Source organism: Mesoplodon mirus, assembly GCF_964341445.2.
Source record: "Mesoplodon mirus genome assembly, chromosome: 15".
Taxonomy (NCBI): domain Eukaryota; kingdom Metazoa; phylum Chordata; class Mammalia; order Artiodactyla; family Ziphiidae; genus Mesoplodon; species Mesoplodon mirus.
The window spans coordinates 29,961,641-29,980,319 of NC_138991.1; the positions used below are offsets into that span (position 1 = coordinate 29,961,641).

Here is an 18,679-nt window from a genome sequence, read left to right on the forward strand (position 1 = left end):
AAACTTCAAGCTTGGCATGTGTGTGGGAAGTCAGGTGCTGATGTGCACTGCTCACAGAGTGTGGTAGATTGCCACTTCAGAAGAAGCAACTAAATGGCTGTGGTGGGTCTGTTGTGTGTTGTGGATTGATGTGCTTGCGCATCATAGTTATGCTGGCCACAGCGTTATTTATTGCATTTACACATTTTACTTGTAATGGTAACTGTGTGGCCTTGTTTTTTAAAAACCAACTGATATTTATAAGTAACTTCTTGTGGGCATTTTTATGGAAACAAAGTGTGATTTTCCCATCTCAGCTAGAAAGATGTATGTTTTTGTTCATTCCTGTTGTTTTTAATGTATTTGTATCCCCTTTTCTTAAGTGTATGGCATGAATTTGTTTCATCCAGATTTGTGTAATCTGTGTATAACTATCCAGTCTTTTTCTTCTGGTCATAGTATGCATCAGTGTACCCACTTGGATTGTATTGAGAATTAAGAAAGATATTATTAATATATGAAATTTTGATGGATTAAATTTTTTTTATTTTTTGAATTACAGACTAACTGGATCTTCTGGGTTTATAACAGATGGACCTGGAAATTATAAATATAAAACAAAGTGCACATGGCTCATTGAAGGACAGTAAGTAGTAATGGCTAATGTAATTTTTTTTTTTTCCAGGATAGAGCTCATTGTGAGATTACTTTTCCAACATGTAAAATTAACAATCTGTGGCAACTGAAAATATTTTTTATTTGGTAACCTTTACTTTGACAAGTGAATTTGATTTTCTTATTTTTCTTAATCTTCAATGTTAATTGAAAAAAACTTATGTGTTGATTTGCAAATGAATTATACACACCAGAAATTTGTATATTTTCAGTTGTAATAGTTAAAAAACTGTTACAATATTTTATTATGGTTGAGGTATATGAAGAAAATTAGACTTCACTTGAAGTAGGGAAGTCTGTAGTAGGGAAGGGAAGAGATTTTAATAGGCCTATTTATTTATTTATTTACTATTTTTAGTGATTTAACATATGGAAGTTTATTTCTTCCTCACATAACAGTTCCAAGGCAGGTGTTCCTGGTCAGCAGGAAGCTTTCTTCCCATTGGTAGTAGGACCCAGGCTCTGCCATTCATTCATTAGCTTCACTGTTTGCTAACTGCATCCAGCAGGAGGGGAAGGAGGAAGTACGGAGAAAGCAGACCTGCTTCTTAAAAGCTTCTTGCAGAAAGTGTCACATGCATTCACTTGCATTGCAACCATTAATAACCCTTTAAAATAATTGTGGACAGTCTGGAAGACTGGACCAAAATTGGACAAGTGGTAATTTCTTAAAACTAAATTGCAGTGTGGAATCTGAAATGATCCTAATGAACTTTTAGAACTTGTTAAGTTAAAACTGGTTTTCTGTGGGACTTCCCTGGCGGTCCAGTGGTTAAACTCCACGCTTCCACTGCAGGGGGCATGGGTTTGATCCCTGGTCAGGGAACTAAGATCCCACATGCCGCATGGCATGGCCAAAAAAAAATATATCTATATATTTAAAAAAATTTTTTTAATTGGTTTTCTTTTACTTTAAATAGATCTTTAACCCATGCATGATTTTGTAACATTTGGAAAATATTGGTTTACTGAATTATGCAGGTCTTCCAGGTGTCAATATATTTCATTATATGAAATTTAAAACATCACCTTAGTTAAAAATCACCATCAATCTCATCAGAAAATTTTAAGTATTGGGAAGTTGTATCTGGGTGGTAGGTACAAATTTTCCAAAACTCATTATTGCTTTAAAGCTTATATTTTCTTTGGCAACAAATACAGGCTTGCTTTGTTCATTTTTACGAAAATATCTACCAGATATCCAAGTCTAAATAACCATAGGTTTTACCTCTTGGACCTCCTAAAAGGGCCTCAGGGACCCTGGCATTGTGTGGACCATACTCTGAGAACTGCTGCTCTAAGGAGCTGTCTGCCCTTGCCCTTTCTACCAGTTCACTCCCATCTGATGTCCTTCTCCACTGTTGCTCTGAGTATGCTGTCAGTGGTTGCTCCACCTCAGCCTAAGCATAAAACTAAGCAAAAAACTTCAAATCTTCCATTTCCTTATCCACATATTCAGCCTGTCAGTAAGTTCTATCAGTTTTCCCCTCTAGAATATCTCCCCAGTCCTCTTCATCTTCAGCTCTACAGTTATTTTAAGAACCACCAACCATCCTGTCTTTCCTGGGCCACTGTAATAGCCTTGAAATTGGCCTCCAGTTTTTACCTTTGCCCCTTGCCCACCTCTCACTCACTTCTTATCTTATTCCTTCTGTTTGCTATGTTTCAGACATGCTGATTTTCTTCATGTTGCTTGGACACATCAACTTCTAAAGTCTAGGACTTTAAGGCTGTTATTCTTTCTGCCTGAAACATTGTCCCCCCAGGCTTTTCACGTGGCTTATCTCTCGCCATTCTAATCTTTTCCAAAACTTTCTGGGGTATCACATGGCTTATCTCTCGCCATTCTAATCTTTTCCAAAATGTTCTGGGGTATCTCCCCACCACCTGTTGTACTACGACTTTGCATTCCTTTAATTTCTTCCCAGTATTCATCACAATGTGAGTTAACTTGTTTATGTATTTATTTAATTGTTTGGTTAGAGATTTTAGTTAGACAAGAAGTATGGGGTAGATGAAAGGTTCAGGCTGGAGACATATAGTTAGGAATCACCAGGATATAGATGGTGTTGATATTACCAAGAACTTTTGGAGTAGAGTCTTTGGCCTAAAGCCAGGTTGGAGAGTGAAAAGGTGAGTGGGATGTGAGGAAATGGAGAAAACCAAAGTCTTCTGTGGAGTTTCAGAGGAGAAAGGGATAGGTCTGATAGTAGCTGGAAGGAGAGTTGGGATTTAAAGTTTTTTGTGTTTTGTTGTTTTTTGTAAAATATGTGATACTTAAAGAGATTTAAGTGTGGACTTGGAAGTTTTAGATGAGAGGGAGATGTTAAATATTTGAGAGATGGAAGGAAAAGTAGGTAGATATATCTATTTTAGAAGGTGGAAATTTGAGAAATTTTTGTCTGAGTGCTGAGCATAAGCAGGGAGATGGGACTGGGTGGTCTGAAATAGAAATTGAGAACTAGTAGTAGGACTGCTGGCAGAATCGAAGCACCAGTACTGGAACCAGCCTACCCAGTGTTGTGACTTTCTCCAGCATGGCTTAGTTTTCTCTAGATTCAGTCTAGGTCAAAGCAGATAACTGGTTTTCTCTAGACCAGGGCTTCTTCCAGGGAGTTCCATGAAAAGGCAGAGGGGCAGGCAAGTTTAGAGGATTGGCAGGTGTGTTTGTAAAATGCTGTAGTATGAAATCTTAAGTTGAATAAGAAAGGCTGATGGATTGGTAAAGAATGGCCACTGTTATAGACTATAAGGCCCAAAGATGCATAGACCATGTCTATTTTGTTTACCATTGCATATTTAGTGGTCTCTTGCACATAGAAAGTACTAAGGAAATCTTTGACAAGTGAAGGAGTACTGATTACATACTATTAATTTCTTCTCTCTATATAAATTCTTTAAAAATCTATATTTTTTCTCAGATGTTTTATAGTGATTATGATTATTATAAATTACTTTTTTCTGTTCTTTTCAGGCCAAATAGAATAATGAGACTTCGTTTCAAGCATTTTGCTACAGAGTGTAGTTGGGACCATTTATATGTTTATGATGGGGACTCAATTTACGCACCCCTAGTTGCTGCCTTTAGGTAAGCTCAGTCATATAAATACTGGTTAACCATTGTTTGATTTCTGGATTCATGTATCTCCTAGATTGTATTTTTACTGGATTCACCTTTTTTATCACTTAAAACATTTACTCCATGGAAAGAGTACTAGTTATGGAGTCCTATCACTTGTGTGCTAGTCCTACTTTGGTTTCCTGTAGCTTCCGGGTAAGTTTTTGGGCAGAGTACTTGACCTCTCTTTTTAGTTTCCTGATCTATAAAATTGTGATAGTAGTATCAAATTTACCTACTTCTTGTGGTGGTGGTGAAGTTTACATCTAAAAATGTTTTGTGAGTAATATAGCGAATATAATATTTCTGTGAAAAATTAAATCAGGAACCATGTTCATCTTGATCCTTGTTGTGTTCTTCATTGCATAGGCATTTAGGAGTTATTTGTTGAATTCAGATACAGCTCTGTGTGTGTGTGATGTGTAATTATGTATATACCTTAATATGGGTGAGGGAGAAGTTTTGGAAGAGTATACGTAAAATGAACAGTGGTTACCTGTGGAGAATGAGGAACATTCCAGTTATGTGTTGTGATTTTTTTTTTCTACAGTATATTCTGTGTTTGTTGTTAAACAGCTTAACACCAAATACATGGGGTGCTCTGAATTGTTTTGACATTTTACTTTTTATTCACAGTAAGTAGCTGTGTTGTTTATTATATTTTTGACCACATGCAAATTCAAAACTGTTCTATTTTTCTTCCTTTTACTTGATAGAGGATTTTTAAAATATATTTTTTCTAAAGTGCATATCCTTAGAGAGTCATAGTTGTCAGCTGACTTTCTGGATTTCTTTCCCTCAAATATTTGATTTCCCTGACTTTAAAAAGAAATCAATTTAACAAATATTTTTTGTATTCCTCACATGGGGCTGGTTGATGTCTCTTGTGGGTGAGGAGATAACAGAGAGTGAACAGAACGTGAGGAGGCAAAGGACAGCTGAGATCAGGGGACCAATGTGCCCTTGTATTTCTCCACTCCCTTTGGCTTAGAAATCTCTGCAACATGTCTTTGAACTGAGAACCAAGGCCATTTTCTGGGTTTTAGAGATTCACTTAGAGGGCCAAAGAACAGGGTGGATAGGCCATGCTAAGCATCAAAACGTCATTGGCTACATGTTGGGCATATACATCTTTATGCCAGAATTTGACTCATACCTTGTCTTATAGCAAGAGGCACCCCAAACTTTAACACAGCACAAAAACTATCTGTAGTATGATATTATCATGATAATAGTACTTGTTGGAGGTTTACTTGATACTGCATTTGTTAATCAAAACTCCCCTCTTTATGTGCCAGGCACTTTGCATCAGCTTGCCATAGCCCTGTGGGAACATCTGCCAAGAGGGTATGCATAACCCTGTAGTTCACCCAGACTGTATTTAATGAGCAGACATGTGAACCAACAGTGACCATAAAACAAGCAGAAGGGTGTAACTGTTTTAGTCAGTGACTTTTGAGAGAAGCCACAGTATATGTACAGACAACAGGAGGGTTTTTAAGCTTCTATAAAAAAGTTTACTTACTGAAATGTATAAATTAATGCATTGATTGTGTTAAAATTTAACCGATGACATAATTGAGTGTGCATTTTCTAAAATCATAGTGAGATAATGTATGTTTAATAATTGAAATTTACCTGAAACACAGAACCCCTGAAGCACTGATGTGCAGAAGAATTTGAAAATAACTGTTTAGGTCATAAGGCAATGTCACAAGATGGGGAGCTGAGGAGTGCTGTTGGGTCAGGAGGACTTTGGATAGAGGAATCAACCCAGTGGTGATGTGCTGGGGGCCCCGAGTGGAGTGAGCCTGGCAGCAGATAGTTCAGCCAAATAAAGAAAAAGAGAGCCACACAGGATTCAGAAGATTTGGACTTTTAATCTGCGTTCTGCCTAAGGCTCTGCATGAGTCTGAATAGTTCGTTTAAGCACTCTAGTCCTCATCTTCTGAAGCCTAAAATGAAGGTGTTGTACTGTGTTTTCTCTGGGTGTATTGCAGTCCATGAAGTTTAATTTGACTCTGAACTGGTTGATCACATTATCTTTTATGTGCTGAAATTCTGAATAAAATTTGTTTAACAAACAGAGTTCCATTACTGGACACATTTGAGAACCGCTAGAGCAAGTCTCTTCCAGCTGCACAACATTATGACTTTGTGGTGCATTCACTTCAACAAATGCATAAGTGCAGCACCTTTGTGGAGCACCTGCTCGCTCTGCTCAGATCTTTTGGTAGGGAGATGCAGAGGTGGTAGTGGTGATAGAGCAGGGAGAATAGTTTTCCTCTCTGAGGAAATTCTTATTCCTTTTAGAGGTTTTTGTTGTTGTTATTTTTAAGAAAATAAGAAAGTTTTTCTTATTTTTAAGAAAGTCAAATACTGATGAGGCATTTGTTTAGGCTGTGATGCAGAGCTGTTAGAGGAAGTCTTGTGTAAGTGGGAGTCAGCCTGTCCAGCACCCCATGGAAATCGTGGTCAGTTTGTGGCAGGTAATCAAAGGCAGGCACCTCTTTTGTGGCTATGGACCCTCCTTTACCACTCAGAAGTATAGATGCTGTTTGGACCCATCCCCAGGCTCCTAACCCTGACTTTAAAAATCTGGCTTACCTTCCACATCTGCCTGTCCTTGCATGTATAGTTTTGCAAGGAGACAGGTGTGTCAAACTAAGGATTTGCCAACTATGTAAACTTACGTAGTATAGTTGGCAAAGTTAGACCGTGCCCCAGGTGTGTTCAGAGAGCCCATATCTGTCTGGGACAGTTATGTTGAATTAAGACAATATCTTTAGTTCAGTGATTTTCAGAAATGGTTCTAAACAATGGTACTCTGTATTTACAATATAAGATTATGAAGAACCCCAGGGCAAGCAGTTCTTGATTTTCTCAAGTTGAACAGCTGGCTGCAGCCTAAGCTGAGCCTGCATTTATTTACCTGCCTAGGGGCAGGGGACAGGGAGGTGGAGGCAGCTCAGGGTGACAGTTGAACGGCAAGCCTGCAGCATCACTTTCTCACCCACACACTTCCTATTGCCTTGCACACTGGGTTGAGGTTTATATTCATTTATTCTGTACAAAGTTTATTTTTGTCATAAACCAGTTGTTTTATTTTCACACTGGGAAAAAGCACATTCTGAAGCTGTCACAAGTTTTTGGAGTGAAAAGAAGCAAATGTGTAAGTCTCTCTGACAGTAGGGAAGCCGATCCCCTTTCTCCAGCAACGTGGTCATCTAGTGCAGGTGGCCCTCCCACTCCTTCTGACTCTCGATCCTTTCTCCCTCCACCCATTCTGCCATTCGTTCTATACATTTAAATGTCCCCACCATATAAATAATAAATACCATTAGCCATCTCTTATTGAGCACCTACTACTGTGAGATGCTATTTAAGCCCTTCACTTGCTTAAACAGTTTGATTCTCATTACATTGCTGTGAGGTAGGATTTCTTTCATTGTGCTTTTGAGGAAGCTAAGGCTCAGAGATGTCAGTGACATGCACAGGCTTATGGAACAAGAATCAGAGCTCACATCTCTGACCGTGAAGCTCATGCTAAGATAACAAAGAGTGTCCTACATGTGACTGAATCCCCCAGTCCTTTCCTGTGCCAGTATTTCTTACGGCAAGATTGCTTTTGACATACGTGTTTCTAGGTGGCCCTGCTCTTGCAAGTACTTACCCCTCAGCATTTTAGGGGATTCTGGTATATAAAACTGATGAAAGCATGATGATGGTTGAAACCTTCATTTAGGTCTGTGATCAAATGTCATTTCTTCCAAGAGTCCTTCCCTAAATGCCCTTTCTAAAGTAGCACTTTCTGTTCTTTTACTCTGTTTATTTCCCTTCATAGTATTTACCTCTACCTGGCATTATATATACACACCTGTGGGCCAGGGGTTGGGGGTTCGTATCTAGGCTTATTCTTTCTCTGACATGAACTCCAGTAAGGGCAGAGACGTCTTCACTGTTGTATTCCTGGTACCTAGAACAGTGCCTCATTTGTAGTAAGTACTTAGTATTTGTTAGTTGAATGCATAGTAGAAAATGCTTCACTGTTTTGCAACCCCTAGTTCTGCCTGCATATTAAAAACTTGTTGAATGAAAATCCCATCCCTTCTTCCTCCTCACACCCTGCTTATATGCTCTTCCACTCATTTTTATATGCACTTGTATAAATGCACATAAATGTACACATATACTAGGCCCATCGTCTTGCAGCTTGTTTTTTGTTTTGTTTTTTTTTTTCCTTTGCGGTACGCGGGCCTCTCACTGTTGTGGCCTCTCCTGTTGCGGAGCGCAGGCTCAGTGGCCATGGCTCACGGGCCCAGCCGCTCCACAGCACGTGGGATCTTCCTGGACCGGGGCATGAACCTGCGTCCCCTGCATCGGCAGGCGGACTCTCAACGACTGCACCACCAGGGAAGCCCGCAGCTTGTTTTTTTTCCCTACTCATCAGAATGCCTTGATGAGCGCCTTGTCAGTCCTGCAGACCTAACGTATGTAATGACTCATTCATCCAGCTCCCAGATGACCATTTAGGTGGTTTTCAACCTGTTCTCATTCTGAGTAGTGCTGCGGTGAGGATTCTTATATATTTGTGTATGTGAGCAAGTGTTTCTTCAACTAAGAAATAGAATTGCTAGGTCATAATGAATGAGCATTTGAGATAGTCATCAGCCCAAAAGTATGTGCTTTAGGAAAGAAAAGAGGCCCGTGTGGCTGGGGTTGAGAGAGTGAAAGGAAGAGAGTACGGATCTTGCTTGGCTTATGATGGGGTTATGTCCTGATAAACCCATTGTATGTTGAAAATACTGTAAGTTGAAATGCATTTATACACCTGACCTACTGAACATCATAGCTTAGCCTAGCCCACCTTAAATGTGCTCAGAACACTTACATTAGCCTACAGTTGGGCAAAGTCATCTAACACAAAGCCTATTTTATAATGTTGAATATCTCATGTAATTTTGAATACTGTACTGAAAGTGAAAAACAGAAAGGTTGTCTGGGTACAGAGTGGTTGTACATGTATTGGTTGTTTACCCTTGTGATCGTGTGGCTGACTGGGAGCTACAGCTTTGTGCTGGTGCCCAGCATCATGAGAGAGTATCAACAGCATATCGCTAGCCTGGGAAAAGGTCAAAATTCTAAGTACAGTTTCTACTGAATGCGTATCCCTTTTGCACCATTGTAAAGTCGGAAAATTGTAGGTCAAAAAACTGTAAGTCAAAAAATTGTAAGTCGAACCATTGTAAATCGGGGACCATCTGTAATAGATGAGATGTTTGTTCATCGGATGGGGTTATGTGTGTGGAACAGATTGCACAGGGCCTGGTAAAGAGTTAGGCTTTAACTGAATGAGATGATGGTGGTACTGAACAATAACTGGGCAAAAGATAGGAGCATATGAAGAAAAGCAAAAGATGCAAGTAAACATAGGAAAAATGATTAACCTCAGGAGTATAATTAGAGAAGCTCAAAACCACAGGTTAAAAAAATCACTTTCACATATTAAATTAGCAAAACTAAAGTAGGACTGGTAATTCTCCTTGTTGGCAGGGTTAGGTGGGATGGACCCTTTCATTCTCTATGGGTGGGATTTCAAGTCACCATCTCTCTTCTGGAAAGCAAATTGGTATAGGGATTAAGAGCCTTAAAGCCATCATTTAGACCCTTTGACTCGGTAATTCTTTCTCTTTGTAGACACCCAACAGATATTATTGTGGGCTGAGCTCTGAGTAAGGTTCTAAAAGTTCTGAGGGAGCTCTTAGAGACATAGAAATGCTTATGGTACATTACTTGTAAAATAGAATATGATATGTAACATGGTATCAAATAAAGAAAGTACATCGGAATGCTAATAGTATTGGGATGATGGATGTTTGTATATCAAACTTTTATTTTTGTTTTTACTATTCATGTCTTTCAATGGTATATGTTTGGTATCCATCAACTCATAAAGTTTGTTACTTTCTGTGATTGTGGAGGTTTACTCAGTTTTTCAAAGGAGTATTATAAAATGTTTTACTTAAAAAAAAAGAATAAGGTCATCGGTTTCATATCTCATTTAAAATATAACCTAGGGGCTTCCCTGGTGGCGCAGTGGTTGAGAGTCCACCGCGGATGCAGGGGACACAGGTTCGTGCCCCCGTCTGGGAAGATCCCACATGCCGCGGAGCGGCTGGGCCCGTGAGCCATGGCCGCTGAGCCTGCGCGTCCGGAGCCTGTGCTCCACAACGGGAGAGGCCACAACAGTGAGAGGCCCGCGTAACGCAAAAAAAAAAAAAAAAAAAAAAAAAAATATATATATATATATATATATATATATAAAACCTAGGATAGAGAAGAGCCTAGCAAAAGATTCAGATCTGTTCCTGTGCATTTATCACAGGAATTTGGCCCTCTTCCTAGAAGTGGCTTTTTAAATTACAAGGGTGAAATCCAGTTGAATTTGTGTTCTGTCACCATGTGATGTGTCTGTGATTTTGCTTCCCTTTATAAGACATGTGTTTTCATTTCAGCGGCCTCATTGTTCCTGAGAGAGATGGCAACGAGACTGTCCCAGAGGTCGTTGCCACATCAGGTTATGCCCTGCTGCATTTTTTTAGTGATGCTGCTTATAATTTGACTGGATTTAATATCACTTACAAGTAAGATATTTAAGTCTAATATTTGTGAATTTTTTCAGAAGACTGTATACTTTGTTTTAACAATAATAATGACTAACATATTGAGGGTTTACAATGTGCCAGGCATTATGCTAAGCAGTTTGCATGAATTTTCTCATTTAAAGTTCTTTTAAAAACCCAGTTACAGGCACTGTTTTTCTGCTTCTTTTATAAATGAGGCAAGTGGCAGGAAAAGGTAAAGTAAATTGTCAAAGCAGTGGGACCAGAGTTGCAACCCAGGTCTTGCTGCTGTTGAGCTTCTCCTGGAAAAGAGGGGCATTATCCATTCCTGCCAATGGATAAAAACTTTGGAGGAGTTTGCTAAGTACAATTTAACAAATATTAGTAGTTTTCATGTACTCAGTAGTTGGCCCATTGATGACAACTTAGTTGAGGTTACAAAGGAAATGTAGACAGACAGACTCTGGGCAGCTTTTGGAATTTGTTGCAGTAGGAGAGAAGCTAACTTCTGTCTTTTCCTTTTTTTCCTAAGAAATATTTATTTTCAGAAGTAGTTAAATTCATAAAATGCCATAAGCAGGGGGTCTGTGATAAAGAACTTCTGTGGCCCACAAAACCTAAAATATATATTATCTGACCTTTTACACAATACGTTTGACATCTCCTAGTATAGCTGGTAACCCCCATGTGTAACCTTTATACTGGGTTCTTTTTCTTGCCCATTTTCTCAGGATCTCAGTAGTCTTTCAACCCTATTTAAAGCCATCTTTATCTTGATTGGTATGGTGATTCAGTTTTTCAGGTACCCAAGGTTTGTGACTTAGCAGCCTGGGCAGCTCATCACAAGCCTGGGTTTGAAAAGTAGGCATATGCATTTATTATATTATATTATAACATAGATTATAAAAATACTGTATATACATACTTATAAAGTTTTATTATAAATGTATCGTGAACTGACGTTAGGGTGTAGGCATGAATTTTTTTTTTTTTTTTTTCAATTCAATCTGCTCTCATTTTATTGAACTTTTGTATGTGGTTGAATGTTAATTAGCTTGTTTTGTAACTGATTCCTGATTTTCTGGCATGCTTTGCTACAAAATTCCTTTTTAGTTTTCTTTACACTCTTACAGTATCTTGCTAATCCTGTTATCCCCCCTTTTTAAAATCAGAATTATGTCTTTTCAAAGTGTTGTCAATATCATTGTCACGTTACTATGCAACACTTTATGGTTAAACTCATGTATTACGTTAAACTACCCCTCCCTTTTCTTGCATCTGAGATGGGTAGATAAACTTGCTAAGGAATTTAATACACACCAATCTGAGCAATAATCTTAAGCAATCTGTAAATTTTTAGAGACTATCCAGAGGAATGAGGATGGTAGTGTATTGTTTGCAATTTGTTTTATCCTTTTCTTCTCCAGACTTGCTAGCATGCATTTGGCAATTTTATAATGCTCATCATTTGTGGGCTACCAAGAATTAGGGTAGTCATCCTGTCCTTAAGGAGCTAAGCCTGGATATTTTGCAAGAATCTCTCCTCTTCTTGTAATCTCTTTTACTGTCTCTTCTTATGAGAATCCAACAGGTTTAATTTGATTTTATTACTTGCCCTAGTTCTGCAGGGTTGAGTGACCCCATTTAGGCTAAATGGTAAGTACTGCAATTATGCTTGTGAATGAACTGGCTAGACAGTGAGATTTCTTAAGCCTTGTGTAGGAGGAAGTTCTGCTAAGTTAATCAAAGTGTTGCTTTGTGTTGATTTAATTTCCTTCCACTATTTTTATAGTTTTGATGTGTGTCCGAATAATTGCTCAGGCCGAGGAGAATGTATGATCAGTAATAGCAGCAACACTGTTCAATGTGAATGTTCTGAAAACTGGAAAGGTGAAGCATGTGACATCCCTCACTGTGTAAATAACTGTGGTTTTCCTCATCGAGGCATCTGCAATTCAAGTGATGTCAGAGGATGCTCCTGCTTCTCAGAGTGGCAGGGTAGGAACTTCTTTCTTTCTTTTTTTTCTTTCAATTTACAGGATGTTTCTAGTTTAATAAGTTGTAGATTGACTTTATTCCTAATATCTGTACCATTTATGTTAATCAAATATCAGGAAGCATTTAAGTTTTCATATCTCTTTATTCAGCTTCTTACAAATCTTTGAATTTCATAGATGTATGGTTGTGGTCTCTAGAGATGTGGAGCAGTTGAACGTTCTTTGCAGTTCATTCATGAATTTAGAGAACTTGATCTCAGCCATAAGACATAGAGAACCAAGCTGGGAGGTGGAACAAGAGCTAACAATAATGGTCTCTCCACAGAAACTTTCAATAAATTCAGAGAAAATTGGGGTTGATTATACAGTAGAATCCTAAAGCAGTCAGTTATTGGAATTATCTGCAGATACAGATTATTAAAGAAGCCCTTTAACAAATTCAAGGGGTGGGTGATAACAGCTGTTACTGATTTGGTTTTTTGTTTTTTTTTTTTAATACATTTACCCCTTTCTCAAACACATTTATTTTGAATTTCCAGAAATGTGCTTGTTAAGATGCTTTAGTTTGTTCGGTTTGGCTGACATTGAGCAGTTAAATAATTGAAGTATTTGACTACCTACCACTTTGCAAATGTTGGAGCAGAAGCCAAACCTCTCAAAAAAGGAGTTTCTTGATTTTGCAGGCAATGGATAGTTTGTAATACTCCCAGGACTAGTCTTTACATTTTAGCTCTAAAGTTTTTATTGTTTTTTTTTTTTTAAATTTATTTATTTTTGGCTGCGTTGGGTCTTCCTGGCTGCGTGTGAACTTTTTCTTGTTGAGACAAGTGGGAGCTACTCTTTGTTGCAGTGCGCGGGCTTCTCATTGCAGTGGCTTCTCTTATTGCGGAGCACAGGCTCTAGGTGCACGGGCTCAGTAGTTGTGGCGCATGAGCTTAGTTGCTCCGCGGCACGTGGGATCCTCCCGGACCAGGGATCGAACCCGTGTCCCCTGCATTGGCAGGCGGATTCTTAACCCCTGCACCATCAGGGAAGTCCCTAAAGTTTTTCATTTGAATTAATAATTCCTTTGTCCACTCTTTCCTCTGAGAGCCGCTTAAGCAAGTATTTCATTACTAAAAAATCCTAACCTAGATATGGTCAGGTCTTCATTAGAAAGTATGTGATTTTGAATTTTATTAGAGATTACCCTTGGTCACTACCTTTGAGTAAATTGAAAGCACAAATTAAAGGGATTTGTCTGATATTTAGATGCTAAAGGAAAGACTGTAAATATTCTTTAGATAATTTGCTGTATTTAGATGATTCAAACTTGAAACGCAGTAGTTTTCTTTTTTTTTTTTTTTTGTCCTTGCTGCACTGCATGTGGGAATCTTAGTTCCCCTGACCAGGGATTGAACCCAGGCCCCCTGCAGTGGAATTGCAGAGCACTGACCACTGGACTCCCAGGGAATTCCTGAATTGCAGTAATTTTAAAGCTGCATTTTGTGAAGCTAATTTATTATGTTTTATTAGGTCCTGGATGTTCAGTTCCTGTACCAGCTAACCAGTCATTTTGGACACGAGAGGAATATTCTAACCTAAAGCTCCCCAGAGCCTCTCACAAAGCTGTGGTCAGTGGAAATATAATGTGGGTTGTTGGAGGATATATGTTCAACCACTCAGATTACAACATGGTTCTAGCGTAAGTTGTTTTAAAAATTTTTACAAGAAGCTTACTTTTCCATTTTGAAAATATTTAAAGTAGAGATAAGCAAAAAGAAAAGAAATCATTAGTAATTGCATTCCTGAAGAAACTCTCTGTTAGTATTTTAGTAGTTGTATTCTAGACTTTTGGGGACATATTCTTAGTTTTTGAAATTGGGAGCCACAAAGAATTCATTGCTGTAATAAAGAATAATTCATCTTTTCCAGAAACTGTCTCTCAGATTTTGTGTTAGGTACATATAATAGGTTCTGTATAAATAGGGGATTGCTTTGTCTCTTAATTAACATTTCTGTAGGTTAAATGGCTTGCATTTATAGTTTGCTAGTGGAAATTATGCCATTCTTTAATACTTCCCAGGGTTCAAGGTCTTTTGCTGGTTCCATGCTGCTCATCCTGAAGGGAGAGTCTATTTTCACGGTGGAATTAGCTATGGAGTTTGACTTTGGGGAGAAATTTTTGAACACCTACTGTTGTGCTGATTTTGTGCCCTGGAAATTTTTTCTAAACATTTTCTACTAATGAAGATTGTCAAAAATCAGCATCTGTTCTTTAAGGAATTCTGGAAATATGGCAGTGATAGTATAGTTTCTGAATCCCCCAAACATAGTCATTAAAGCACAGAGAACAACTAGGATAGCAAAATAAAAAACACATGGATAACATCTATAACAAACTTGGTCAGAAGGCATCTACACAAATAGGCGGGGTTAAACCATTGACAGCTACAAGACCTGTTTGCTATCAGTATCTATGTAGGAGTAAGCAAAGGGCAGTGGTGGTCCCACCAGCAGTAAACCCAAAGACCCGCTGGGAAGCTCAGCAAGCTGCTTTGAGAACAGCACCTGGAATTGGGAAGATTTTGCATGTTCTAGTAGGGGGGATGAGCTCAAGGGATCTGTAGTAGGATCTGAAGGGGCTGGAACAGTTTGTGCCTTATTAGCTCTCAAAAAACCAGCCAAAGACTCTTTGTAGGAGAAAGTCCCACACTGAAGAAAAGCTGCTGGGAATAGAATTCAAATTGAACAGGACAGGGACAGCAGAGAAAGAAAGTCCAGATAACAGTCTGAGAGGAGAACAGAGCCTCAGATCTCAACAAGTAAGGTGCCAAATAGTTGGACACTACACTACAACAGAAGAGGAGCTAGTGAGCTGAGAAACTAGAAAAACTATCTAAATCAAGCATCTCCTACAAGGGTTCAGGAAAATTTTTTTTTAATTAAAAAAAATTAACTTAAAAAAATTAAAATTTAGCAACAGAAAAAATATCAAGGTCAAATCTCATAGAAAGTTATTATAAAAAAGAAGAGAATAAGTAGAATAATACCCCTTCAAACATGAAAGCATAATAGAAAACCTGACAAAAATTATAACTTAGTATTCCAAAGTAAGCTAACATACAATAAGAAAATGATAAAAGACATGAAAGAACAATATAACCAGGACTAGAAAAATTCATAATGAGATGATAGAAGTTAGGAAAGAATTTTAAAATAATTTCAGAATTAAAGACAAACCTAGAAGGAACACAGTAAATAAACACAAAAGATACTCCTTTAGAAATAGAATATGAAAAAAAAAGAAATAGAATATGAAAAAGGAAATTTTAAAAAATCATAAATAAATGAAGGTCATTTTCCCCTATTCTTTATATGATAAGTACAGTTAAAAAACCTGGACATTACATATAAAACAAACGTAAGAAAACTCTGAAGAAGGCAGTCTTATTAGGGACCTCAAGACCCAAAAAATGACATAATGGTAAGTTCCAAGGGTTTTCCTTTAGTCTCATATATCTCAGACTTGATGTTGGAAAAATCAGCAGTCTGGAAATGTTAATAGGTATAAGCTGAAAAAACCCCAAGAAAACCCTGTTTTCTCTAGCCTGAGGACCAAGAAAGGGGCAGCTTATCAAGACAGAAAACTTTTAGACAATAACCACTCGACCTTAGACAAACAGCACAGAAAGAACTGTGACTTCACCCCCACCCCTGCTAGCAAAGTGTTAGTATAGAGTCTAGATTTCCACTTATGCCAGGATAAAGTGAGGTGCTCCAACCACCCCCGCCATCCCACCAGGGTAGGGTTAGAGAAGGCCATATAGGGAGCTGAGACTTACTTCTCCACCAGGCATTAATGAGGCCTCCCCCACCCCTGTGACATCAGTGGAGACACTGTGGGGAGCCTGGATTTCTACCCCTGCCTGGCAGCAACAGCAGTAATGAGTAGACTTTCCCCTCTCTCCACTGGGGTGGTGTCAGAGGAGGCCTGCTATAACAGAAGATTTAAATAAGATCCAGAGTCTCATGTCATGATGCCCAAAATGTTGAGATTTCAATTGAAAATCATTTGTCATGGTAAGAGCCAGGAAAATCTCAACTTGAATGAGAAAGGCAATCAAGAGATGCTGACACCAAGGTGACACATATATTAGAGTTATCTGACAAAGATTTTAAAGCAGCCATTATAAAAATGCTTCAACAGTTCTCTCAACAACAAAATGGAGAGGACAGAGGAGAGAATCAGTGAACTTGAAGATAGAACAATAGAAATTCCTTAATCTGAACAATGCAGAGAAAATAAAACATTTAAAAAATGAACAGAGTTTCAGAGACCTGTGGACTGTAACAAAAAATCTTAACATTTCTGTCACCAGAGGAGCCTTGGAAGAAGAGGAGGAAGAGGGTGTGTATGAAAAAGTATTTGAAGAAATAATAGTTGAAAAGTGCCCAAGTTTGGCAAAAGATATGCATGTACAGAGTCAAGAGATTGGGTGAACTCCAACAATCCCAACTCCCACAGGAGTTTACATTTCATTAATTCTTTCTTATTCCATCTCTCATTCTCCTGCTCAGCTGTCATACTGTCTTTTCATTTTTTAGATCTCCACCACATTTTCTCCTGTTTTCCTGCTCAGCTAGTGGCCTTGTTTCCCATTTCTGTTTTGAAAGATAAAGGTTATCAAAAGAGGACTTCCACAAACTCCCACCACCACATTTAGCAATTACCTACATATTGCTCATTTTTCTTTTTTTTTTTTTTTTTTTTTTTTTTTTTTTTTTTGCGGTATGCGGGCCTCTCACTGCTGCGGCCTCTCCCGTCGCGGAGCACAGGCTCCAGACGCGCAGGCCCAGCGGCCATGGCCCACGGGCCCAGCCGCTCCGCGGCACATGGGATCCTCCCAGACCGGGGCACGAACCCGCATCCCCTGCATCGGCAGGCGGACTCCCAACCACTGCGCCACCAGGGAGGCCCTTGCTCATTTTTCTGTCTTCTGTTTCTTTACATCGGAACTGTCCAGTGGACAGTTTCTGTTTTGGTTATGATGGAAATGCTCTGTGTTTACACTGTCATGTCACTATCCACATGTGGTTATTGAGCACTTGAAATGTGGCTAGTATGACTAAGGAATGGATTTTAAATTTTCAGTTCTTATTCCTCATCTTACTTGATCTTTCACAAACATTCGATAAAACTAGTCTCTCCCTCCTCTTTTAAACAGTTTCTTCACTTGGCTTCCAGGACTCCACACTTCCTTGACATTTTTTCTAACTGCCCATTCCCTCTCAGTCTCCTTAGCTGGTTCCTCTTCAGCTAACTTACTTCTGAATGATGATGTGCCCCAGGGCTCAGTCCTTGGTCTCCTTCTGTGAGAGTGTGTAATCACTCCCTTGGTGATCTCATGTAATATTTTGGCTTTTATGCTGGTGACTTCCAAATTTATATCTGCATCCTAAACTTATCACCTGTTCCCATATCCCCACCTCTTTATTTGACATCTCAATAGGCATCTAAAACTCCATGTGTCCCAAACGGATCTTTCCTCCAAGGCTGTTCTTGCCCCAGAAGTCCCTATCTCAGTAAACGACCACTCCATTCTTCTATTTGCTTAAGCCAAAAATTTCAGAGTCATCCTTGACTTCTTGTTTTTTCACACGCCATATCAGTATATGTATTAGTTATCTCTTGCTGTGTAAATTACCACAAACTTAGCAGATTAAAACAACCCACATTTATTACCTCATAGTGTCTGCTGGTCAGGGTTCTAGGCATGGCATAACTGGGTTCTCAGCAATCAAGGTGTTACCTGGCCTGTGTTCTAATTCAGAGGTTCAACTGGGCAGGAATCCATTTCCAAGCTCACCCATTTCCCGGTGGTTGTAGGACTAAGGGCCCTGGCTTCTTGCTAACTGTCACCTGGAGGCCACCTCAACTCCTGGAGGCTGCCCAGAGTTCCTTATCGGTAGGGTTTCCCAGTATGGCTGCTTACTTATCAGGCCACAGGGAGAGTCTCTGGCCTGAGTCTGCTAGCAGGATAGATGTCATGAAAATGACATCTCATTATTTTTGCCATATTCTGTTGGTTAGAAGCAAGTCATAGATCCTGCTCACACTCGAGGGGAGGATATTATATACATGGGTATGAACACCAGGAGGCAGGGATCATGAAGACCACCCTAGTGTCTGTCTGCCACAATATGTCAGCAGATCTTGTTAGCTCTTCCTTTAAAATCTACCCCTAGGGCTTCCCTGGTGGTGCAGTGGTTGGGAGTCCACCTGCCGATGCGGGGGATGCGGGTTC

General features: G+C 39.0%; 1 protein-coding gene across 3 annotated transcripts in view; it reads left to right on the top strand.

Annotated features, from left to right (window-relative positions):
- Positions 1 to 18,679, top strand: part of ATRN (attractin) — a 163,336-nt gene that overhangs the window by 40,698 nt on the left and 103,959 nt on the right. For all 3 annotated transcript variants that reach the window (XM_082645840.1, XM_082645838.1, XM_082645839.1), the window contains exons 2-6: positions 542 to 625; positions 3,629 to 3,742; positions 10,288 to 10,416; positions 12,188 to 12,393; positions 13,908 to 14,076. In XM_082645840.1, coding sequence (XP_082501966.1) covers positions 542 to 625; positions 3,629 to 3,742; positions 10,288 to 10,416; positions 12,188 to 12,393; positions 13,908 to 14,076 — 702 coding nt within the window. The remainder of the gene's footprint in view (positions 1 to 541; positions 626 to 3,628; positions 3,743 to 10,287; positions 10,417 to 12,187; positions 12,394 to 13,907; positions 14,077 to 18,679) is intronic.